The 18,159-nt window shown below is 43.7% G+C and overlaps 1 protein-coding gene across 1 annotated transcript in view; it reads left to right on the top strand.

Annotated features, from left to right (window-relative positions):
* LOC121009468 (mamu class II histocompatibility antigen, DR alpha chain-like) overlaps positions 1-11,283 on the top strand; it is a 33,586-nt gene extending 22,303 nt beyond the window's left edge. Inside the window, exons 3-5 of the mRNA XM_040442598.1 lie at positions 620-904; positions 1,977-2,130; positions 10,735-11,283. Of these exons, the coding sequence (XP_040298532.1) occupies positions 620-904; positions 1,977-2,122 (431 nt within the window). The 3' untranslated portion in view covers positions 2,123-2,130; positions 10,735-11,283. The remainder of the gene's footprint in view (positions 1-619; positions 905-1,976; positions 2,131-10,734) is intronic.
* The last annotated feature ends 6,876 nt before the right edge of the window (positions 11,284-18,159 follow it).

Here is an 18,159-nt window from a genome sequence, read left to right as displayed (position 1 = left end):
GTTCCATAAAATGCGGAATGCACGCGACCTTGTTTTATTTTTTGCGTGGTATCGAATGGTATCGAGTATCGCAATACTTTTTCATGGTATCGAAATCGAATCAAAATTTTGGTATCGTGACAACCCTGGGTTACGTAGCATCATAAATCATTATAATGCTATGCGACCTCGGCAGTGCTGGGAGGTCAGGACGGGAGCTGCCGCATACTCACGCTGCGAGTCCGATGCATGGAACTCGCTCATCTGAAAGGGGCCATTATGTGTGTCTAGGTTACTATTATGGTGTATATGCACATACAAATGGTACCAAACCCTTATGGCCAATTAGTGCACAGCAAAATCGTTCACGTTTTACCATGAATCTCAGAAAGTTGCTGTAAATCCAGTTTTCTCATGAGGTTATAAGCTGCATGGCACGTTACATTGGCACATGAGAATTCATCCTCACTTGTCCTGTGAGTGCTCCAGTTAATATGCAAACAAATATACTTTATGTGTAGAAATTGTGAGGTTTAATTTTATTTATTTTCTCATTTCATACACATCAGAATATATCAGAATTTTAACCTAAATGAATCGGGTAAAGAGATAATTATTCTTATCTATGTTTGTCTTCCAGTCACTCCTATAATACACGTTTTCACAGAGGAACCAGTCGTCCTGAATGAGCCCAACAAACTGACTTGTTTTGTCAAGGAAATCTTTCCACCAGTTATCAAGATGAGCTGGCTGAAGAATAATGAGCCGGTGACGGTCGGAGTTTCAGACACTGACTATTATTTTGCATCAGATTTGACTTATTACAAATTCCTATACTTGGCTACCATCCCGGCAGAGGGCGACGTGTACACCTGCTCTGTAGAACATGCTGGACTCCCTACTAACCCCACCAACAAGTTCTGGTGTAAGTAACACCATAAAAGCTCATTTATACTTTCATATTACACATACGCTTTAGTTTTTTTTTATCATTGATAAAATGGTGCCCACATACTTAAAAGGGAACCTGTCACTTCCAAAAACCATCCCAAGCCGCCAGCAGTACCTGAGAGTAGTCTGCAGTGTGTTTCTAATGATCATTTTCGTTCAGCAGTCAGATGTGGTAAAAGCTCTGAAAACGTTCTTTTATTCCCTGCCCGCGCTATTTTCTGGTCATGCTTGAAGTCAAGGGGGCAGCGGCCTCTTGAAGTCACGGTAACCACGCCCCTTTCCCTGCCCCTTCGCTGTGACTGACAGCTGGCAGTTCGGCTGAGTTTGCTGAACTCTCTGCATAAGCGCTGCATAAGTTATTCTGATCCTGCATGCAGTACTTTTTTTTTTTCTCTCTAAAATAACGGATCTTTGACGGAAATGGCACAAACGGATGCCAAATGTACATAACTAATGCACAGGATCATTTTTTTTCTTTATTTTTCTGTTCTTCTGATGGCAGCCGTTCAGCATGGTGAATAGTGTTGAGCGAATTGAAATCCACAATTCGATCTGAATTCCAGGATAAATTTGATTCGTCACAAAGCCGAATTTGCTTGGTAGCAAATCGATTAAAACTGAAATAGTGAAAAAAAAATGATACATACCTGATCCATTTGCTTGCAACGGGCCGGTGGCCGCCATCTTGCTTGAAGATCTCTCACGAAATGCACGTCACCACGAGCCGCACAAGATTTCGCGCCATATTTCAAGCAAGATGGCAACCTGTCGCGAGCAAATGGATCAGGTAAGTATGTATAAGTATACTGACTTATAATGCTATGTGTCTCTGCATGACCTTGCTTCTACAGGATCATAGTGACCTAAAGCTGTCATTATAATTCTGTAGCAGTAAGGTCGTGCAGAGGCACACAGCATTATAAACCAGTATAATACCGTGCGCTCCTGCAAGATGAGCAGTGTCCAGAACGGAGGATCACGCTCCCACACGGAGAGTGTGAAACAGCCCTGTCTGTAATGTCTCATAGTTTACCTTTGTCTTTCAGTTCCTGAGGCGCCCAGTCATCTGTCAGAGACGTCCGAGAATGTAGTTTGTGGCCTGGGCCTAGCGGTTGGAATAATTGGAATCGTTGCTGGCATTTTTCTGATCTTCAAAGGACTAAGGAATAATAATCAAAATAGAGGCCGCTGATCTCCCAGGTATTGTCTACTGTGTTTCACTCACGTCAAGACCCAATCCTATTAAATTTACATCCCAGAATTAGATGATTGTTCATATTTCTCATCAGAGGTCACAGTAACGCCTGTACAGGCAATTTTACACTCTGAAAAAAAGTGTCATGCGTATTAATACATGGAGACTTTCCCTGCTATTAATGTGCATGCTGTGAACAGTCAATGATACCGGTAATTTCACGAGAGGCAGTTTGTACATGCGCGCTAAAGATATTTAGGTTCCCGTGATGTTGCTGAACATCTTTTATCCAGCTTCCTGCTGATTGGATGTCAGCAGTACTGGTGGGAGAATGAATGGGAGAAGTTTAGCTGCAAACTGGACCAAATTGGAGGCAGCCAGCTAGAAACATCTGACAGGAGCAGTGGACACCACTGGCCTTAGCTTCTGGCATCCAAGTAGTAAGACTATGAAGAAGACTGTGCTGCTGCATTCTTCTAACTATGGAGCCAGATCAGAGGTGAGGAGAGAAGGTCACTGCCAGGCGAGAGGTTAGATTCTGGTGTCAAGACTCAAAAGAGGTATGATGAAGTGCTGTTCACAGAACAGCTCATTATGGGGTTAATCATACTGCTGATGGGCCAATGTAATACTGGAGATGCAGAACACTGATAACTTGGCGCCTGTGCAACTCAAACAAGATGTGGATTGATTGAGGCAAACATAACATCCTGACATCACTGAACAGCTGAGCCTCTGATTGTTCTTCTGTCCCTCACATCAGGTTTGAGAGGCACAGCCAGAAGATACTGGTACAGTCAGGATTAGAGATAAGCTAAGTTTTCAAATATTCTATTCGGATGCTTCACCGAATTTCGCCAAGAAATTCGGTTTGTTGCAAATTAATTTGTCACAAAGCGAGTTAACTCAGGTCTATCCCGGCCTGCAGTTAAACTTCAGGGAGAGTGTATCTCGGTGTACATCAATGTGCATTGCACAAACATGCATAGCTAGTCCTTTCTGGTAGCAGATATTGTGCGTCAGAATGACAGGCAGGTCTCATATATAACGTGTGCATTGTCGTGCAGGCCACCAACATTTCTAGCTAACCCCTAGCTAAACAAAAAGAAAAGCATACAGCAGCCTTCAGTAAAGAAAAAAATTGCTGCACATCCCTGAAGGAGATGTGTCCAAATGACTCTTTATTGGAACAAAATAAAGATATAGAGACAGCACCAATAAAGTAGTGGAGAGAAAAAAAGTTCTTTCAATTCATGTTGTGGCAGTGCAAACACATGCTTTTGAATCCCTTCTGTAGAACTACTGTGCATCACTATTAAGCCTCATTCACATGTCAGTGTTTTGGTCAGTGATTTCCATCAGTGATTGTGAGCCAAGACCAGGACTGGAGCTACACAGACATAAGGTATAAGGGAAGTATCTGCACATGTTCTGTGTTAAGAGCCACACCTGGTTTTGGCTCAAAATCACTGATCGAAATAATTTACCAAAACACTGACGTGTGAATCAGGAATTAGGCTCAGTTCACACTTCAGTTATTTGGTCAGTTATTCTTATCAGTTATTGTCAGCCAAATGCAAGTGCCGGTCAAACCCACAGAACAGGTGTAGATCTACTCATGATACCTAATCCAAGAGTAGTCTTGGCTCCTGAATTTGGCTCACAAAAACTGATAGAAATAACTGACCAAATAACTGAAGTGTGAACTCAGCCTTAGGGCTGTTTCACAGGAGCGAGTCCATTGCGGGAATCACGCTCCGTCTGTGAGTGTGATCCTCCGCTCTGGACTTGCAGGAGCACACGGCATTATCATGATTTATAATGCTATGTGTCTCTGCATGGCCTTTTTTCCACAGAATCATAGTGACATAAAGCTGTCAGTCACACTCACACATGGAGCGTGATTCCCGCAATGGACTCGCTCGTGTGAAACAGCCCTAACAGATCAATTTTATCGTCCGGTTTAATTTATCCGTGTGGACTGAACTGTGCAGTGGCCCAAGATTCAAATAGTGGCCCCGGGACAGAGTGGGGAGGGTGTCAGCAGTAAGGTTGTGTTGCCGTCAGTTTTTTTCCCCTTCTTCTGATCCGTCAGAAGAACAGCCAAAAAAAAACAAATCCTCTATTTTGAGCATTCACCTTTACATGGTCAGTATTTGGTCACCATTTGATCAGTATTTGTAAGGCAGAAGCAGGAGTGGGTCCAAAATAGAGATAACATGTGATGGAAATATTTTCTTGTTTTCTGTGTTTTGGACCCACTCCTGCTTTTGGCTTCCAAATCATGATCAAATCCTGATGCTAAATATTGACCATGTGATAGAGGCCTTATGGACACTCAAACGACAGGACCCGTTTATTTTTATTTATTTTTCTGTTCTTCAGGCCGATCAGGACGGAAAAATAAATGGTGATGTCAACATGACCAAACAGGGACACAAGTGGCCCCATAATAGACTGGTGAGGGTGGCAACAGCATAAGGAGTCACAATAGTGGCCCCAGAAGAGAGTGGGGAGGGTGGCAACAGCATGAAGATGGTAGATCACAGTAGGAGCAGATGGCAGTAGAGGCAGCAGGAGTCTGGTATCAGGTGGGTGGCAGCAACCAAATAGTGGCAACAGCACATGGCCAGAAGTTACGAGCAATTTGTCACAATGTTCTGATGTGGCAGCATCATTACTGCCAGAATGCTCTAGTCTGTTGCATCAGGCACCAATATCTGGAAATCCTAGTTGATCTACGTCTAATTCATCTTTATAAAGGTTAGTTTTAGTGTTGTGTTGAAAGGCGAGTTCTCTTTGGGGTAACTATGCCTCCTGCTGCACTAAACACTCGCTCTGATGCCACACTACTGGCCGGGCAGGAAAGCTTTGCCCAGGGCAAAGTCGGCCAGTTGTGGCCACAATTCAAGTTTGGCTGCCCAGTAGCCCAGGGGATCTTGGATCTGGGGTGACAGGCTGCAGTCCAAGTATGCCACCACCTGCTGGTTCAGGTTCTTCTCCATGTCCTGCTGCTTGGTGGATTCTTCAGTAGAAGGCTAAAGAAAACTGCTCATTAAATACTCAAGACTTATGTTGTTGCTGTTGCTGAAGTTACTCCGGGTGCAGAGTCAACGACATAGAAAGGGAGGGACTGTAATACCAGCAACTTGGCCAGGTGCATGTTCAGCTTCTGCGCCATTTGATGACTGCACGCATACTGTTGTCTCTTTGCTACTGCCTCGATAATTGATTGCTGGCAAAACACGTGACGAGGAGAATAACGAGGAGCATCGGGAGCTACAGTGTACATAGCAACCTCTTAATGTTATGCGTGCCTCTGTATTATTTATTTCAATTAATGCAACTCGTACTCCTCCTCGGCTAAACATACTCCTCAAAAATGCTAAGAGGAGTATTTTTACTCTTCCAGAAAAAATGTAGTGCGACTTCTGTTCCTCATATTACTAGTGTAGCGGTTGGGTTTGGGGTAGCCTCAACGCTACGCTGGGTCTCACGGACATCATTGAGGTGTCACCACATGTTGCTGCTGTCTGAAGGGGATGGTAAGGGGTTGTGCACCCCAATGGGAAATAAGTCCAGAAAGTCAGGGTCTGGCGTAAACCAGTGTGCTTCTTTACTGGAACAATTCAGATGCAAAACAATACAGGTGAGGCATAGGGCTGGCTTCTCCAGTCTCCTCCCTGGCAGAATAAGGATTTGATGCTGAGGAAAGGCCTGAGCTAGCTGTCCATCTCTCTCTTCTGAAGGCTGGTACCCTTGACAAAGTCTGGAGGCCCAGGGCCTGTGGCAGAGTATCCCTGTCTCAGCGTTTTCTTCTGGTCACTCAGGTAGTCTAGAAGAGTATACCCCTCCAAGCACAGTTCCCTAAATGGTAAACTAGAACCTTCTAGTGGGAGGGATGGAGTGGAGAAACTCAGCATAAACAGTTAGAATGTTACATTTCTGGTCTCACATAGACTTATACAGAGCTTCAATAATTCTCAAAGGGAATGACACAGCAGTTTTTCCAGACAAAAACAAGTCTTCAGCTATAACAACATAGCAGCACCTGGCATTCAAAAGGTCAAACTGTCTGGTTTTGGTGGTAAACAAGTCTGGCTTTTTCCCTCCAAAACATGCTCTTCTTTAAACCCTATGGTAGCTGTTTAAAATTACCAGCTTCTCATTATTAGCTAGAAAGTCCCAACAGTCTCTCAGTATTCATTAACCCTTTCCACAGTGCTGTGCAAACACAGGGCAGATGAACAGGATATACTGTATATCACACCAAACAAATGCAATGCAGTTACACAGTATTAAACAGTATAAGTCAGTGCAAGTTAACCCTTTAAAGTGCAAAACAGTAAGGAGTTGATGACTTTGCATAGGGAGAAATGCCTACAAATGTCCAGACTTTAAAGTACCCATGCTCCAGGGCACTACACTAGCTTCTTGGAGTATTAGCGACTGACTATTTTCTACCTTTATAAGTGAACAAACAAAATACATATGTTAAGCGTGTTTAATTAGTGTTACAGTAAATAGTTTATCTGTTTTTTAACAACCTCTTTTCACATGTTAGGGCACAGATAGCTAATAAAGGGGGTATAGAGATGTACTAAGACTGACATTTCATATGCTAGTCTTAGTGAAAAAAAAAAAAGACCCTGGATTAAGATGTTCCAAATTGGTGCATCTTTCGACTATGAGCTGAAGTAGATTTGAACTATAATTTTACATCTGGCGTAAATTATAGTAAATATCATGGGCCTCGGGAGGCTTTGTCCCTCCCGTAAATCACACCCACTTTTCTCAACATTTTTGAAAAGTAGAAAGAGAAGTGAAAGGTAGCAGATAATGCTACAACTATGGCATGCACCATAATTTGCAACTTTTTTTACACCATTTTTGTGGCATAAATGTATTGATTTATTAACGAAAGTAACTAAAAATGGCTACATAATATGTGAATGAGAGTTTGACAGTTGACATCCAACAGATGTTGGATTTTGTGAACCCTTAAATAGAACTCAGTACAAAATATAGTGTAACTGTCCTCACAAACAAAAGATGGGCTGGGTTCAGACTACATCTTTATTATCTGCTTAACAGATCCTGATAAACAGATCTGCTAAGAGGATGATAGAGATGTGATGTCAACCCAGTCCTATAGGGGTTATTCAGGGGCATAGCTATAGGGGGTGCAGAGGTAGCAGTCACTACCGGGCCCAGGCGCCTGAGGGGGCCCAAAGACCCTTGTGCTGCATAAGAAGACACGGGTAATATAGAAAGTGCATGCTGGTCAAGTTACACCTTTGGCTGTAGGGAAGGGGTTAGGTCAAGAATTTGGCATGCGGGAAGGGGGGCTGTTATTTCAATTTTTGCCTCAGGCAGCACTAAGGCTATGTGCTCCCCTGCCCATGGCCACAAAGCACTGAAGGAAGGGGGGCCCAAGCTGCCTCAGGGAGCACCAGGTAGTGGCAAGAGGCGGGCAGCAGAAGGACCATGGGCAATGAATGCTTTCATTGTGGAAAAGCTCATCTCTACATATTCAACTGCATCGCTGTACTCAGGACTGCAATACAGTTGAATGCAGCAACGGTGCATGGGAGCAATGTCTCCGTGGCCCACCGTTTCCTCTAATAGGCTTTAGTCCTAGTTCATGTAGCCTATCAGGGGCCGGTGTCATTATTATTGTGCTATCTGAGCCGGGCTGGATAGAGCTCAGGGCACAGACTAGAAGAGGTCTGTGTCTTGCACCGCATCACTGACAGCAGAATGGAGGTAAGTATTTGAGTTTTTTATTTTTATTTGGCACCGTGCTGTTGGGCCACAATGGGTTGGGGGTCATTATTTTGCAATTGGAGAAAGCAATATGGGGACATTGCACTGTAAGAAGGAGCATTTTTGTACTGGCACACATTATAAGGGGGCCACTATGGGGACATTCGTTGTACTGGGAGCCCTAAAAGGGGATAGTTTTTTGTACTAACACTTGTTATAACGGAGCATTTTTTTGTACTGGCACATAAGAGGGCATTTTTGTACTTAGCGCACATTATAAGTGAGCATTTTTTTTGTACTGGCACATGTCATATGGGAGCATTTTTTGTATTGGCACATATAAGAGGGTATTTTTATACTGCCACACATTATAAGGGAGCATTTTTGTACTGGCACACATTGGAAGGGGGAATTATTTTACTGGAAAACATTATAAGGGGTCATTTTTGAACTGGCACACATTATAAGGGGGTATTTTTTGTACAGGCACACATTATAGAGGGAATTATTACTACTGTGGGCACTATGAGGGCATTATTACTTCTGGGGGCAAAATGAGGGACATTATCTGTATAGTGTGGTAATAGTATTTTCAGGGGGATTATCTGTTTCTTCAGCATAGTATTGGGAAGCACAGTGGGCTTAGTATTACGGGTGGAAGGATGTGGTGTTCAGAAGGTAGGGAGGAGGATGGAAAAGTAGTTGTCAATCTCTGCAGAGACAACAGATGGCTGAAAGAAATAACCATGGCGGTCTGGTCTGAATGGAGAAGATAAAGAAAGAGAACGTCTACATCAGAGGAGACGTCACTGGATGTAAGAGGTATGTGGTGCTGTATTACTCTGCATGTTTTGTAGTGCTGTATGTAATGTTTTCCAAGTATGTCTATAACAGTAGGGCTGAAGGGAAGTGGTTAGGTTAAGTAATAGGGGGGTGGGGGTTGCCGTTTCAGTTTTTGCCTCAGGCCGCAGAAAGGCTAGGTGCACCCCTGGGGCTCATTAGTCTTTAGCTACAACCCTGTCAGTAGGTCACATCATTTGGGGTTTTGGGACCTCCTAACATGTTCTGAATGAACTGTTCCTGGCTCTTATTTTAAATGACAGCTATCCATGCTTCCTTCAATGGAATGAGAGCCAGACAGGGGCATAGCTATAGGGGGTGCAGAGGTAGCAGTCGCTATCGGGCCCAGGAGCCTGAGGGGCCCAAAGACCCCTGTGCTGCATAAGAAGACACCAGAATTATAGAAAGTGCACGCTGGTCAAGCTACTGCTTTGGCTGTGGGGAAGGGGTTAGGTCAAGAATTTGGCATGGGGGGGGGTGCTGTTTCAATTTTGGTCTCAGGTAGCACAAATGCTATTTGCTTCCCTGCCCCTGGCCACAATGCACTGAGGGAAGGGAGGCCCAAGCTGAACTTTTGCACCAGGGCCCATGAGCCTTTAGCTACACCCCTGGGGTTGTTCCATATTGCTTTCATAGTGAGATGGGACTAAGCACTGGCCTCGGTGGCCAGAGTTATGGAAATGGCCAAGTGGCTGGCACTCTGTTGTTTCCGTAAATCTCATAGCAGTGCATGGCAGCTACATAAACAGCCTAGGCTATGTTATTTCTGCAACTCCCAGATTACGGACACAGCATTGTATGCTGGGCTTCCACTATCTTCATAGTCCCCCATGCACTGCTATGAGAGATACAGTGACAGCCGAGCACTGGCTGTTTTTGTAACTCTGCCTCCCCTGGCTGGAGGGTTAGTCCCATCTTGGCCATGGAAAGGGTGAGATGGGGCAACACCTTTTAAATAGTATTTTCACCAGTCGTCGGATATAATCAGTATTCCTTTTTGATATTTTTTGGGGGTTAAATGACATATTTTACTCTATTTCTGCCATTTTTCAGTAACTTTCACTATGTAATGAATTCATGTAAAGGGTCGGCTTGTGACTGGAACAGCATACCATATCTCCTTGTGTACATAGGGGATGTGCTGCTGACAATGGTCGTCCGTGCCCATACAGAACGATGATTGCTGCGTGTAAAGAGCACTGATCAACTTGCTATATAGTTCATTGGCACTCATTATGGCAGAAAATCTGTACATGCAAAAGGGCTCTAAAAGAAAACAAAAGTTGTGATATAGCGTATAGCTAATGCTGAACTAATAAGTTAGAGATACTTAGCAAATCATTTTGTACAAAATTATTTGAGCCCGCCTGCCGAACGTCAAGGCAATCTCTAGTTAGTTTGTACTGGAGGTGTGGCTGCCTCCCCAGTCATGCACTCCTTCCAGCTCGTCTGTCCCACAGGTTGATTTTAATCAGTGTTAGTATTTAGCTTGGCCTGCTCCCCCCCACTCACTGAGGCCATCTGGCACCAGGAGAGAGATAGTGTGTGGACTCTCATTGCAGTCCTTGGTGACCATGTGGCGCCAGGAGTGGTGTGGAGTGGGCTCGGCGTGCATGCTGGTAACTGCTTTCCCTGGATGTAATGGAGGCCATTTTGGCACCGAAAATGACGGAAATTCAGGCGGATCCAGCATGCAAGTGGAACCTACACTTTCTGAATTTTATGATAGCCGCTATGGCACATAACAGGTATATTTAGTGTTAGGAACCCGTCTAACTAGAGATCGCCTTGACGTTCGGCAGGCGGGCTCAAATAATTTTGTACAAAATGATTTGCTAAGTATCTCTAACTTATTATTTCAGCATTTGCTAATAGGATGCAATTTTGTACTTTATTTGATTTGCAGTGAGCTGTTGCATTGCTTATTTTGTCTAGCGTATAGCTAATTGATTTTTATAAGTGTATAGAAAATGTATTAATATATTTAACATTTTTTCTTCCAGCTTTTATACTACAGCAGCGAATCATCACCCTACACAGATGATCTAACTATCCCTAAATGTTGCCGAAGGTCTGATCTTCTATATGCAGATTGAAGATGTGGCTGCCCTGCTTGCCCAGGCACTATGGAAGCCCTGTCTCTAAATTCTACCTGCGGTTTTTTGTACGCTTCCTTTTTTGTAGGCTGTGCCAGGATTCACGGATACAGTACATGGCTTGGCTTGAAAGGCTGTGTAAAAGGCGCTCTTTGAAATTCTCTTTACAATGTGCATATTGGCACGAGACACAAAATTGATATTTCCTTTGTAAATAGGTGTTTGCTTCAGTTTAATCATCTTACTACGGTCGGCTTCTGCACTTTCAACACTATAATCATATCACTGATATTTGCTATTGAATCATGTAACAGCTTTGTACAACAGCAGTGCAGGAATATATTACAGGATCTGTCCATGAAGTCATCTATAGGATGTTTTTTAGGTTTAGTAGGACATTTTAAAGTTGCCTTAATAAAAAATAAAAAATAAAATAAAAAAAAACTTTTGTAAAAGTTCCAGTCAATTTTGCTAACAAAAAATATCCGTCGTATACTATACATCAACTGTCCTAAAGGGGTTATCTAGGAATAATTATCTGGTAAAGGGGTTAACCTATGATTAATGTGAATAATGAAAATCAGACCACATGTAGTACATGACAATCAGTTTCTAAGAAAGCTAGAACCAGCCCTGCACCTCCCATGGATCCAGAGATCTCCCCATTCATTGCTCTGCTAGATCTATATCAAGCTGGCAGCTCAGGGGAGTGTCCTTTCTCAGAGGGCGTGTCCTTTTGCTGCAGCTGTTGGTAGTTGAAGGAGGGAACTGAGCATGTGCACCCATCGCACTGTGGAGAACAGAGAAATTAGAAAAAGAACAAACAGCAGGTGGCGCTATACAGATGGATTTCATTGACTAACCCAGTAGCTATAATACATTTTTTATTACATGCCATTACAAAAGTATTCACATCCAGGTGCTGTTTTGAAAAAATGTTGAATATTTTTCTTGGGACAACCCATTTAACTGAAGGTCCCCAGCCTGCATTAGACTGGGTTCACATCACCTTTCCTTTTCCGTACTTCTGGTCCGTCAGAAGAACAGAAAAAAAAAAAAAAGATCCTGTATTTTAAAGGGGTTGTCCTCTTTTTACTATTGATGACCCATGCTTAGGATAGGTCATCAATATCAGATTGACGGGGGTCCGACTGCTGGCACCCTTGCCAAGCAGCTGTTTGAAGCGAAAGCAGTGCATAACAGCATAACTAATGCTTAAAGGGGTGGTCCGCTTTTTGCTATCTTCAGGATTGGTCATCAATATCGGATCGTCAGAGGTCTGACTCCCGGGACCCCCAGCGATTAGCTGTTTTAAGAGAAAGCAGTGTTCATACGAGCTCTGCCTTCTCTGCTCTGTTTACATGCCCTCCGCAGCAATTGCAGTGGTGAGCAAGTCTAATTACAAGTATGGCGTCCCCATTCACTTTTAGGGGACGGCTCTGTAGTATTCAATTAAAAAACGCTGTCTTATAGAAGTCAATGGGGACGCCATACTTGCAATTAGACCTGCTAACCACTGCAATTGCAGGTAAACTGAGCAGAGAAGGCAGAGCTTGACACGGCATTGCAAAGGATGAAATTTACAGTGAAAATCTGATGCAAATCTAAAACATAATAGGCACTGAAGATTTGGAAATTCACAGCATTCTCTCAAATTCGCTCTAGAAATCTTTAAATTATTGGAGATTTTCAGTGCAGAATCTGCATATATTTCCAACATGAAATGGTACTCTGAAAGCACATAACAAGTATGTAGTGAGGTAAGACGAGTGACAGGAGTGTGGGTCAATGCGTCTCTCAACTTGCTGCAATGTTTTCTACATGCCTTCAATCCTAGAAATTTTTGTTTAATAAATTTAATTTCATTAATTCTGTTCCTGTCTGGTTTCCTGTTAATTGTTATAAGGGGTTAAAAGTGGTTAGTGGTTTACTTTTAGGCTACATTCACACGTCAGTATTTTTCTATATCCCGATTTTCGGTCCGTTTTTTGCGGATCCGTTGTTCCTGAAAATGTTTCCGTATGTCATCCGTTTTTTGCGGATCCGCAAAAAACGGAAACATGTATAAATTTCAATAAGCAAATTGTTTTGATTTCTTTGAAAACAAATTGAAAAAAAAAAAGTGAATAAAAGTTTATAAAATAAAAATGTAATTTCCAGGAACGGAATCCGCATAAAACGGATGACATACGTAATGACATACGAATGTCTTCAGTTTTTTGCGGATCCATTGACTTTGTATTGTACCAGGATCCGATTTTTGCGGAAAAGAATAGGACAAGTTTTATATTTTTTCGGACATGCGGAACGGAACAACGGAAACGGACAGCACACATTGTGCTGTCCGATTTTTTCCAGGACCCATTGAAAATGAATGGGTACAGAACTGGTCCAGATCTGTTCCGCATAAAACGGAACAGATCAGGAAAGAAAAAACGGACGTGTACCTTTCAGCTCGTGCTGCGTACGCTGTGGGCAGGGTCAGGAGTAGAGATGAGCAAATTTCATATTTTGAAATTCGTTTGCGGTATCTAGTGAATTGCGTTATGGATTCCGTTACCGCGGACCATAACGCAATTCCATGACGGAATTCATAAAGGAATGCCTTTATATATCTACTATACTGCTGAAAAAAACGAAAATTATTCTGTGTGCATTCCGTTTCCATATGTCCATTCTGCAAAAAAACAGAACATTTCCTATTATTGTCCGCATCACGGACAAGGACAGGAATGTTCTATTGGGGGCCAGCTGTTCCGTTCCGCAAAATATGGAATGCACATGGACGTAATCTGAATTTTTGCGGATCCGTGTTTTGCAGACCGCAAAATGCATACGGTTGTGTGCATGAGCCCTTTATCGATATGTCAGTATCTAGAAAGAATATGTGTGCAGTGTACTAAAGAGGGAAAGAGTGGAGAATTTCACTGATTTTCATCTTAATAGGAATACTGATTGTTTAAAAACTGAAGCGGGGACATGCCGGTATATGAACAGTGATTGGCTGCTGCGGCAGTTATGTGCCGTTTACCTGCATGTCACTGTGCATGTCACCGACACTGTGATGTGCAGGTGAACGAGACATCATCCCTTCAGCCAGTCACTGGACAACCCCTTTAAGTAAAATTCATTATCATATTTTAGATCAAAAGTGTATTACGTTTTAGGTCAGGGGTATGCAGAAACTCAGAATGGAGAACAGACTTTTGAGCAGTCCAATACATAATTTAAATGGACTCTGTCACCAGATGCAACGCTGCAATCCTTGATTTTCATGGCCATCGAGCTCCTTCGTGCCACCAATTCACTATGCATGGTAATTGGGAGAAAACTGTCATTAATTAGCAGGGGGGAGCCTGCTGCTCAAAAATACTCAGGACTCCTGAACGCACACACATCATTGGACGGACTCCTGCACTGCACCTGATAAATTGTGATTTCATAAAAACCGACTGCATATTGAAAAGCAAGTGACACCCGCTATAATCAGGGTCTCTATCTCGACTAAACCTTCTCCTTAACCTCTTTTCTGCATTTTGGACATAACTACATCCATTTTAGCGGTGCCTTATCACAAATGGGCATACAGTTACATCCACTGGATAACTTGGGCATAGGACCTGTATCCGCACCATCTGTAGCGGGGGCCCATCTATAATATACAGCTAGTTTTTCCCCCCCATGAAATATGCTTTTATATTGCAAAAGTAGTAAAATCTCAAGATGAACTATACATGTTTGGTGCTGGTATAATCGTACTGACCAATATAGGTCAGTTTGCATGGTGAAAGGTACAATGTATATACTGAAAAAAACAATAGGTGATCTTTTTTTTTTTACGATCCTTCAAGAAATAGTTATAGGGGTTATCCCTTGACTAATGTAAAAAATGAAAATCTGACATCATATAATACATGACAATCAGGTACCAGCCCTGCACCTCACATGGATCCAGAGATCTCCCCATTCATTGCTCTGTTAGATTTATATCATGCTCACAGTGGAAGGGGAGTGTCTTTTCTGCTGCAGCTCAGGGGGCGTGTCCATGCTCTCCCTATCACAGCTCAGGGGTGTGTCTCAGCGCTCCCTATCACAGCTCAGGGGGCTTGTCCATGCTCTCCCTATCACAGCTCAGGGGTGTGTCTCAGCTCTCCCTATCACAGCTCAGGGGGCGTGTCCATGCTCTCCCTATCACAGCTCAGGGGTGTGTCTCAGCTCTCCCTATCACAGCTCAGGGCATGTGCGGCCATCTCAGTGAGCAGGTCAAAAAAATAAGAAAAATAAACAAACAGCAGATGGCGATATACAGATACAGTTCATTAAATAATTATGCTACCGCTATGCTAAATTTTTTATTACATGCAAGTGCAAAAGAATTCAGATCCAGGTGCTGGTTTAAAAACTGTAGAATATTTTTCATAGGACGACCCCCTTTAAGAAATCATTGAGAGATCAATTGTCACAGGTAGGGAGCATACAGTATATGAAGAGACGTTTATTCAAGGAATAATAGCATCCTCAGTGACTAGTTCCGGTTCAATCCTGAGCCTTTTTCAAACTGCAAGGTAGGGAGCAGTGAGCCCTAGAATTTCCCATGGCACAGAATGGAGGTCAGAATAAATACCACATCATAGGGGCAACGTAAATACCAAGCCGAGGTCCAAAACCAGGAGAGCACGTCAGAAGCCAAATCAGAGTCCACATACGTAGTCAGGTATACAATCCAGGACAGAGTCAGGAATAACAGTCAGATGAACGCTAGGGTCAGAGAATAACACCAAACAGAGGCAACTGTTTAAAGGGTTTCTACCACTTAGTTTTCACATAATTAGCTTTCAGACACTAGCGATCCGCTAGTGTCTGCTCTACCAAACAATCCTAATATAATAGCTTTTTGTGCAGCCGTTTCTCTAAAAAGCGAACTTATATAGATATGCTAATGAGCCTCTAGGTGCTATGTGGGCGTCTTTTCAGCACCTAGAGGCTCGGTCTACCTTCACAAAATGCCGCCCAGCGCGTCTCTCCAGCCCGCCCATCTCCTCCGGAATGCGATCCTCCCTGTGAGCCAGCGGAAGAATTCTCGCGCATGCGCCGTGCGCGTCTGTATTCGGCGCATGCGCAGTGAATGTCTGACCGCTCCCTGCTCAGGCATCTCCACTGCGCCTGTTCCTCGGAGCACTATGACGTCATCGGCGCAGGCGCAGTGGAGATGTCTGAGCAGAAAGCGGTCAGACATTAACTGCGGCGAAGACAGACGCGCACGGCGCATGCGCGAGAATTCGTCCGCTGGCTCACAGGGAGGATCGCATTCCGGAGGAGATGGGCGGGCTGGAGGGACGCACTGGGCGGCATTTTGTGAAGGTAGACAGAGCCTCTAGGTGCTGAAAAGACGCCCGCATAGCACCTAGAGGCTCATTAGCATATCTATATAAGTTCGTTTTTTAGCGAAACGGCTGCACAAAAAGCTATTATATTAGGATTGTTTGGTAGAGCAGACACTAGCGGATCGCTAGTGTCTGAAAGCTAATTATGTGAAAACTAAGTGGTAGAAACCCTTTAAAGGGATTCTGTCACCTCGATTTGGCCTATAGAGCTGAGGACATGCACGGCTAGATCGCCGCTAGCATGTCCGCAATATACCTGTCCTATAGCGCTGTGTCCTTTTATTGTGTGTGTTTAAAAAATGATTTTATAGATATGTAAATGAGCCTGGTAAGGAGCCCAAGGGGCTGTACTAACCTTCTTGGAGCCCAGCCACGCCCCCTGTGAAGGAGCACTGCACCGCCTGTGTCCTCCGAATCTCCTCCTTGCTCACAGTTAGATTGCCGTAATCTCGCGATGCGCGAGCTCGCGGATGCGCAGTTCCTTCCATGAGGCTGATGCCAGCACAGGGAAGGAACACTATACCAGCACTGCGCATGCACATCACGAGATTACGGCAATCTAACTGTGAGCAAGGAGGAGATTCAGAGGACGCAGGCGGTGCTGGGCTCCTTCACAGGGGGCGTGGCTGGGCTCCAAGAAGGTTATTACAGCCCCTTGGGCTCCTTACCAGGCTCATTTACATATCTATAAAATCATTTTTTAAACACAATAAAAGGACACAGATTTTTTAGGACAGGTATATTGTGGACATGCTAGCGGCGATCTAGCCGTGCATGTCTGCATCTCCATAGGGTAAAATGAGGTTTAAGGCAGAAGCCTGATCAAATACCCCACTTCCTGGACGAGCAGGTTTGGCGCAGAATCCAGTGGGTCCAGTGTGTCATGTGACCCGGCGTTGATGCCCTGGTAGCAGCCTGAGGACGACATGACCGCCCAGTTCCCAGCTGCCACATTTTACATTAAAGGGGTTGTCCGGTTTCAGGAGGAAACCATACAACATAGGGGATCTGCCTGCAACAAAGAAGTGATCATTGCTTAATTGGCAGACCCCACACTGGCACTCCAGTTCTCCAGGCCGGGATCTGTTTACCCCACTGTAGTAGTGAGATTATGTTGACAACTGACGGCTGGAGCCACTCACTGGCCTCTCTGGTGCACTACTGAGATCAGTGATTGGCTGCAGTGGTCCCCAGTTCTTGACATGACAGCAGCCAGGTAAACAGATCCCAGCTAGGAGAACTGAAATGGCGGCATTGGATCTGCCAGGTAAGTAATGATCACTTCTCTATTGCATATGGAACCCATGTGTTGTCCGGTTTTCTCCTTAAAATGGAAAACCCCTTTAACAATGAATCTTCACTACTCAGCAATTACTACTGTAGAAGAAATACTGGTTCTTAGAGCCGTTTACGCAATTGCTAGGTTTATTTCTGGAACTTGATACTTAGTTCTTTGCCAGGGACTTTCTGCCTCAAAAATCACCTCCCTGAAAGGAAGCCACAGCCAAGCACTCGCAGCTTTCTGTTCCATATTACATTTCTACAGACACCGAAAAATTGATCGTGCTAATTACAGGGAAGTGAACAATTCAAGGTCCAAACCCCAAAGTCATGTCTCCCTTTCCCCAGTACTCTTAGGTGAAAAGAGGGGTCATTAAATTTGGCGTTAGGCACATTTATGGAGTATTTTGTCACATTTTTTCCCTGTTTTTTCAAGGCTTGTTTACGTCAAGATGCACAATGGGAGTGAATCATCAATTGTGTCATACGAGGAATGAATTTGATCAGTGCAAATTATGCAAATTGTTCCAAATTTATCAGAATGATGTACGTGGTATTATCTGTTAATTTGACAGAACTAGGCCTTCATTTTAGCTACACCTCTTCATGCTGTGCTGCCACAAAATGCAGAAGAGTTGCAGAAATGCAACTAACGAAAGTGAATAAG

The sequence above is a fragment of the Bufo bufo genome, chromosome 8 (assembly GCF_905171765.1).
Source record: "Bufo bufo chromosome 8, aBufBuf1.1, whole genome shotgun sequence".
Lineage (NCBI taxonomy): Eukaryota > Metazoa > Chordata > Amphibia > Anura > Bufonidae > Bufo > Bufo bufo.
The sequence above is the reverse complement of the archived record's forward strand: the minus strand, read 5'-3'. Positions and strand labels throughout refer to the sequence as shown.